At 53.2% G+C, this 7,554-nt stretch overlaps 1 protein-coding gene across 2 annotated transcripts in view; it reads right to left on the bottom strand.

Annotated features, from left to right (window-relative positions):
• Positions 1–6,189, bottom strand: part of SLC5A10 (solute carrier family 5 member 10) — a 28,703-nt gene extending 22,514 nt beyond the window's left edge. The window contains exons 1-7 of one of the 2 annotated variants that reach the window (XM_085513933.1): positions 6,018–6,189; positions 5,482–5,553; positions 4,801–4,905; positions 4,320–4,379; positions 4,091–4,195; positions 1,543–1,648; positions 652–732 (exon numbers count right to left, since the gene is read on the bottom strand). In XM_085513933.1, coding sequence (XP_085370059.1) covers positions 652–732; positions 1,543–1,648; positions 4,091–4,195; positions 4,320–4,379; positions 4,801–4,905; positions 5,482–5,553; positions 6,018–6,128 — 640 coding nt within the window. In that variant the 5' untranslated portion in view covers positions 6,129–6,189. The remainder of the gene's footprint in view (positions 1–651; positions 733–1,542; positions 1,649–4,090; positions 4,196–4,319; positions 4,380–4,800; positions 4,906–5,481; positions 5,554–6,017) is intronic. The other variant, XM_015876971.3, reaches the window with a different exon arrangement.
• Between the last annotated feature and the right edge of the window lie 1,365 nt (positions 6,190–7,554).

The raw sequence follows: 7,554 nt of genomic DNA, 5'->3' as shown, positions 1-7,554 counted from the left end.
GCAATTAGTACTTCAGACAACGATCAGTGATACCCAAGCACCTGGTCTGACGTGTGGGCTGCGGTGTGGAGCAGCTGGGGCAGCTCCTCTGCCTGGCACAGGTCCTTTCTTCTGCTGGGGTATCTATTGTTACTGATACCTCCCTCGGTAGGGGAGGACCTTCCCTCTCTTTCCTCCCTTCTGTAAAGTGAAGCCTGAACTGCCTGTCCTTTCACTTGTTTGCACATGCATCTTGCTACAGACCTGCCCCACTGCTTTCCTTCTGCAGGACACCTGGATGGCCTCTTTCATCTGGGCGTCCCCCTCCCCAAGCACCAACCTTTGGCACTTGGGACCTAAGCTGTGCCCAGCTGAGAAGTGATGCCCAAGCATCAGCCAAACACTCCAACAAGCACTTGGACTGTGGGGACCTGAGGACAGCCAAGAGGTCACCAGCACTGGAGAAAGCCACAAAGAGAACCAGCAGGATGGCAAATCCACAGGGAATGGCACAGAAGGGAAACACAGCAGCAAGGGGACACAGGTAGACCACAGACTTCCCTTAAGTAACTGCTGCTGTTTGGCCACCAAACTGCTCAGGCTGAGTCTTTTTATTTATCATGGACTGCCCAAGCAGGGCAGATGGGGCACAGGAGTCCTCCCAGCTCCTACCTCTCACTGCCAGCATGATGGCTCCCAGGACCATGATGACTGTCTGCAGAGCATCGGTGTAGATGACGGCTGCCAGCCCCCCTGCAAAGAGCAAAGCACTGTGAGCACCCACAGGTTATACAGCCCCAGAGGGGCTGAGATTTGCTCACAACCAGAGCCTTGTAAAACCCACCACGTTTTGGATATAATTATATCATTTTCCCATTCTGGTGGCTGGGAAGAGATATTGGGTGAGGATTTACTGCTGGGCATCTCCACTGGAGCTATTGGGGAAGGAAATGTCTCAGCTTAAATAAAAGCTGGAATTAAATCCTGGAAAGGGTCATTGGTTCTGCAGTGCAAGAGTGGGACTACAAGCCAGGGGCTCCCCATTTCCATCTCCAATTCATCATATCCCCAAATCACAAAGGAAAGGCACCAACTGGAGCTGCACAGAAACGGTCCCAACGTGGGAACACGCGCAGGAGGAGTTCCCTGCAGCTGAGCAGGGGAACGGCAGCAAGTTGCACTGCAGGCAGAGCAGGTGGGAAACGGGTTAGGCAAAGGACTCTCAGATTTTAGCTGCCTCAGTAATGGTTCTGTAATAGGAGAAGCGCTGATTAGAGCTGATTACAAATAGGTGCACACTCAAGAAAGCATTTAGCTATGAGACAGAGGAGGAGCAAGTGATTACAAAAGCAGAGTTGTAATGACAAAGGAGAGCTCACACCCCAGTCACTGCTCAAGCTGAGGCTCAGAAGGATGCACAGCAAGTGCTGGGTGGCGCATTGAACAGCCGCCCCATGAGCTGAGTCTGGAGAAGTATCAGCCCCAAAGAACACACAAAAAAGAGTAAAACAGGAGCGTAAGTGGTGTGGTTCAACCAAAGAAGCCAGAGGAAGGTCAGCCTACCTGCAATGGTGTAGAGCCCAGTCACCAGCAGCATCAGGACGGTGGAGAGGTAGAGGTCCCAGCCCAAGCAGACTTGTACAAACAGAGCCCCTGAGTACAGGTCAGTCTGCATGGAGACAAGGAGTACGGCTGTACGGTGCCACAGCCTTCGGGAGCAATGCGGGCTCTTCCTGCAGAGTACTGGAGATGGGCACCTGGTGCCCATCCTGGCATCCAGCACCTTTGGGTTCTCCTACCTGGTGCAGCCATGCATGTCCCAGGTGAGCCCACACAGTTAGGCATAACACTGACTAAATCACAAATCAACCAACCAGAAGATCATTTGCACCATTAGCTTGAGGGCCCCACTTCAGTGCCTGTTCCATGATATTTATACCAGCTTTTCCACCACTGTCCCTTCCAGCACCCCAAGGGAGATGCTACACGTCCTTGGTGGCACTCAGGCCTGACCATGTCTCTAGTAGAACCCACAGGAGCACCAAGGGGAAATTCACCCCAATAAGTCCTGCTGAAGTGGAACCAACCCAGTAGTAACTATGCCAAAACCTCCAGCAGCAGCTCTTCTTTCAGAGTTGCCTTTCACCCTCAAATGGGACCCTGCTACAGCCTGATATCACAGACATGTCCTCCTGTAGGGCTGCTTGGACAACTAAGACATCTCCATACTGCAAGCTTCAGCTACAAAGCAGAAAAGACCCAATCAAGGGCCCACAGCCATCTCCTCCCTGTGCAATAGCCACAGAACCATAGAATGGTTGGGTTGGAAGTGACCTTAAAGATAATAGAACCATGGAATATTTGGGTTGAATGAAGTCCTTAAAGATCACAGAACCACTGCATGGTTGGTTGGAAGAGCCCCCCCAGCCCCAACCCCTGCCATGAGCTGGCTGCCTCCCACCACATCAGGCTGTACAGGGCACCACCCACAGCCTCTGGCACTTCCAGGGATGAACAAGAAGCAGAGCCCCAGAGCTCAGATGTGAAGGCTCAGCCCTGGAGAAGACATTTCATAACCTGGGCTTTCTCAATGCTAAAGCATTTTTGCAGTCGTCTGCAAATGAGTCTAAGCCTTTGCTATGAGGAAGCAGAGGGATCCCCACCTCCCTTCCTCATCATGTTGCTACGGTGGGAAAAAAATAAAAGCACATGTGACTGAGTTGTTAATAAGACATCCCAAATACAAAAACAAGCTAATTAAAACCAGGCATGACCTATTCATAAAACAAGTTCTTTCAACTGTAAAAGGAGAGCAGAAGCCTTTGAAGTCAGGTTCCTAATCCACTGAGATCCCTGCCTCTGCCAGTGACCTCACTTGGAAACCCGTTCTTACCCAACACCACCAATGCCTTCCCAAGGGGAGCTGCTGGCCAAGCCCAAACCTGGGCAGAACGAGTTACATGGGACACAGGGGAGTCTTCAGGGCTCTCCACAAAATCCATGCAAAGCTTCACCTGTTCCTAGCTAAGGGGAATGGAATCTCTCAGATGGGCTTTGGGCTGGGGAGCAGCAAATGGGAGAGGAGGGAGAGTGATGTCCCCTGCCCACGACAGTCAGCAGAGCAGTAGTGATTGTCCCCACTGCCCTGAGCTTCACACTGTGCTCAGCACCACCCCAGCCATTGCATAGGTTCCTTATGGGTGGTGCCAGATGCCAAGTAACCCTGCTCATGTTGATCCCTCTTCTATGGGGAGCTGCATGGCTCAGTGGTTGTGGGAAGCTCAGCAGCACAAAGAAAGTATGGCACAGACTGAGCAACAGCACAGGCAGAGCTATAAGGGTGGGTGTGGGGATGCCCAGCCCTCCAGCCAAAGTCACTAGTGGGACCAGGAGGTGTGCGGGCTGAGCACCCCCATGGCAGAGCACATTGCTTGGGTAAAAGGGGGTGGTTGTGTGATCATCTGGAGAGTGACCCCAATACAAGCAGCCCTCAAATTCTATAAACCCAAATCACCAAGATAAATACTGAACCATCTCCCTCCCTGGGCACCATGGGAACAGGGAAGAGAAATGAGTGTTGACAAGTTCCCAGGCATTAGGACAACCAGGGAATAATGGGTATCATTGCCCCAACTTGTGAACCGGACAGATACTGCCACCCGGCCCAGAGGGAGCGGCAGGCAGAGCTGGGCGAGTCCCAGCAGCTCCGCCGGGACACAAAGGGACCGAGGGCTGCGGATGGACTGGAGAGGGCACTTCGGTATGACCGAGAGCAGCGGGGACACGGGGAAATGCCGGCCCCCTCCGCTCCTCCCGGGCTCCGTGCGGGCTGCGATGCGGAGCATCCCGGAGCGGCGGGCAGTGAGCGCCGCTGCGTGGGGACACAGCCGCTGCTGCAGCCACCCGCTGCCTCCAGGCAGAAGCACTGGTTAAACTATGCAGCAATCCCCCGTAGGACTCAGAGCTGCAGGAGCGTGGATAAAACCCCAGGGCACAGCGCAGCCTGAGCGCCTCGCACCCACAGCCTCGCCACTATGAGGCACATGGGCACAAGGCTCCATGGGGAGCTGCCCCAGAGCTGAGCAGGGGGTACTCACAGATATCTACTCACAGAGATCTTAGTGAAGATGGACAGCAGGAGAGACAGCCCAGAGAGGTACATCCGGATCCGCTCCCCTCCAAACCTTCGCTGGAGGTACTCGGGCATGGTGACGATCTGCAGGAGGGGATGGCAGAGCTGGCTTCCCCATCCCGTCCCCATGTCACCTTCCCTGAGACATGGCAGCATTCCCAGCACAGGGTTCGGGGGATGCTCCTGGGATTAGGGTAGACCCACATACCCCAGATGAGATGTAGACTGGGACAAAGACCCAGGCCAGCGCCAGCAGTGCATACGTCGCCTGTTGGGAAGGAATCACACAGCACTGCCCCATTCACACCTACCCCAACCCCAGCTCCCCCCCTTCACACACGTTTGTTTCTCTAAGTGGTCCCAAACAGGAGGTGCGAGATCACAGCAGAGACCACCCAGCACCCTGCCAGCAGGACCCCGACCCCCTCAGCCCTTCACCTCCAGAAGCATCCCACCAGCACCTCCTCATGTGCCATGGTTTTGCTATAGAACCCTGGGATTTTGGATGACACCCATGGGAAAGCAGCAAACTGGTGACCCACAAAGCCAGCTCCCTGCTGGGGTGATACAGGGCTGGAGTAGAAAGTTCTGCTCCAAAGCATCCAGCTCCCTGTTCACAAGGGCTGCAGGCAGCTGTCTGCAGCCACATGGCTCAACACTTATTACCTTGATAACAAGACATTTCTTACGTTCCACTCGAAGCCAGTGACAGCGATTCCCCCAGCAGCACCAGTCCCAGCCAGTCCAATAAAGAGCCCTGAGCCCTCACTGCTGGCAAACAGAGAGGCTCCAATCTGCAGAGAGAGCAGGAGGAGCTGGGACACATGGACATGGTCACACTGTGCAAGGACAACTATCAGAGTCCTTTATAGGTGCATGTTGGGCCCCAGCAACCAATGCTTCCTTGTGTCCAGCTCATCTCAACACCCAAAATGGGTTTGGGGTGGGATTTCTTGGTTTCATAGAATAGTTTCAGATGGAATGGACCATAAAGAGCACCCAGTTCCAACCCTCAGCCACAGACGGCCTTGTCAGTCAATAGATGAGGCTGCTCAGGCTACTGCTCAGTGTGGTGTCATCAACAAACACACTCCCTCCCACCATTTGTGTCACTGATAGACATATAGGAGCTCAGGTCTCAGGGTGGAACCCCAGGGGACCCCACCATCCCTGGATGCAGAGACATTGACCACAACCCTCTGGTTATACCCATCCAACTCTTTATCCACTGAATGTGCTGCCCTTCAGATCTGTCTCTCTCCAATTCGGAGGGAAGGATGTGGTGTGGGACCACAGCACAGGCCCTGCATGAGGCAGGATGAGGACCAAGCACTGCTCCATCATGGGAGAACCATGAGGTCTCTACTTACTGGCCACCACGCCATGTCTCTGCCAGCAAGGAAATAGCCGCTGACTGTGTTCCTGTTCACCCTGCATGAAGACTGGGAGGAGAAAGCATCAGCACAGAACACTTTCCCTTCAAACCCAGACAAGAAACCGAGAACCCAGCCTGCCAGACGAGAAGCCGAGAGACTGGATAATTAATGGGAGCTCTGCAACTCCGCCGTAATTACATGAAACAGCAGCTGCAGCCCAAATCCCCAGAGCCACGAGAATAAAGGGGCACCCCCAGAGCGGGCAGTGGGAGGGCAGAGGATGCTGCCTCCATGGAGGGCAGACAGGCAGGCTCGTAGGGCACGGCCTCGGCCAGGATTTGTCTGCAAGGCAGAATAGGCGGCTTTGGAGAGCACTGGACTCTAATTGCAGGTTGCTGAGCACAACACAGCAAATACAGCACGACGTGCTAAATGCACAACTAATGCGAACTTCAATGAAGGGGGAAATAAAAGTCTATTTTAAATGATGGAAGAGGAAAGCAAAAGCTGAATAACAAGAACGCTCTTACCCATATCCCCACAGCGAGGTTTAAGGAAAAATAAGTCACTATGACCACAAGATCAGCAACACTGAACTGCTGCGAAGGGCTGAAGGATCCAGCTGTGGAATTGCCTTCCATCCTTCCTCTGCTCCCTGCTTCACCCTGCAGGAAATCCTCCCTCTGATCTCACTCAATCAGTAACTCGTTGCTGCCAGAGGGAATTGAACATTAATCAACCCCCAGCACCCCCCCACTGCAGGAGCCAGCACTGCCCTGCCAGCAGAGCCCCCAAGGGACCAGCCAGGTAGAGCCCCCCTGCATCCTGCTATCACCCACACAAACTGTGACTGCTGATTTATCAGTCTGGGTTTTTCTTTTAATGCATTTTCCGCACCACTCGTGAGGAATGAAATTCTCCCTCACTGCTCAACCGGAATTTAACCTGCATTAACACATTCCAAGTACTCGCACGTGTTAATATGTCAGCTCGGTGTACCTTGTAACACCGCAGCAGTGATCAGTAACCTGCTGTCACTGCAGCACAGCCAGGTTTGGCACTTCATAGACAGAACACACCTCGTGGGACAGCAAAGCAATAAGAACCTCCATTCACTTGGTGAATGCACTGAGCCCAGCCACAGCCCAGGTCTCTGCTGTGCCAGGTGTGGTACTAACAGACATAAGGAATGGGGGGGAAGCCTTCCAAACCCAAAGTTTCCTCCCTCACGGACATGTCAGCAAAGGTTCATTTTCACCTCTGATTTTGGATATGCCAGGAGTTTCGTACTTATTTGTGATTGAGAGCAATTAGTCCAAACAACCCTTCAACAAACGCTCATTAATTCCACCACAGCCAGGAACTCCTGGTCACGGAGCAGCTCAGAGCAGCCCCACAGCATGTGAGTGTCCGCAGGGACAGCGGGCAGAACAAACCTGGACAAGTCCAACCTTGTGTGACGGCTGGTTTTTGTTTGGGTTTGTTGTTTCGGGTTGGGGGAAGTTCACATTCATACACTCAGGCCAGGACACCAACCTCTTTAGACCCAGATCACCTGCGATGAGTCGAGTTTATCAGCTGGAACCTCTGGATTTCCATCCTCATGGTGCTGCCACCACCTCTCCCTGCTAACCAAACCCCACACACCACCTGCAGAGCAGCTCTATCCTTCAGCTAAACAACTACCAACACGAGCAGAAATCTTGGGGCCAAAAGAAAACAGGCTTCACACATCCCCTGCTCCATAACTGCCCTCAGCTCCACACACCACTCACCCCTGTATTCCCAAGTCCCCGTTGTCCCCTGACATCCAGTTGTTTCCTTACCGCATTACCTGAAGCAAAGCAGTACACTGCAAGTATACAGAACCTGCCAAATTACAATGAAACTAATTAACATATCGATGATAGCCCCCAGAAACTGGATGCTGGAAGGCCGTGTATCCTGCATTTTACAAGGCTGCTCACCAGAAAGACGGGCTGAAATGCAACGAAGAGTCACAACAATTAGGGATAAACAGCCTCTCCTCACCCGCAGGTGCTCCAGCACAGGACAAGCAAAACAGAT

The sequence above is a fragment of the Coturnix japonica genome, chromosome 13 (assembly GCF_054131305.1).
Source record: "Coturnix japonica strain WE chromosome 13, WE-NBRP24, whole genome shotgun sequence".
Taxonomy (NCBI): domain Eukaryota; kingdom Metazoa; phylum Chordata; class Aves; order Galliformes; family Phasianidae; genus Coturnix; species Coturnix japonica.
Note: the sequence above shows the minus strand (reverse complement) of the source record. Positions and strands in the feature narration are given on the sequence as shown.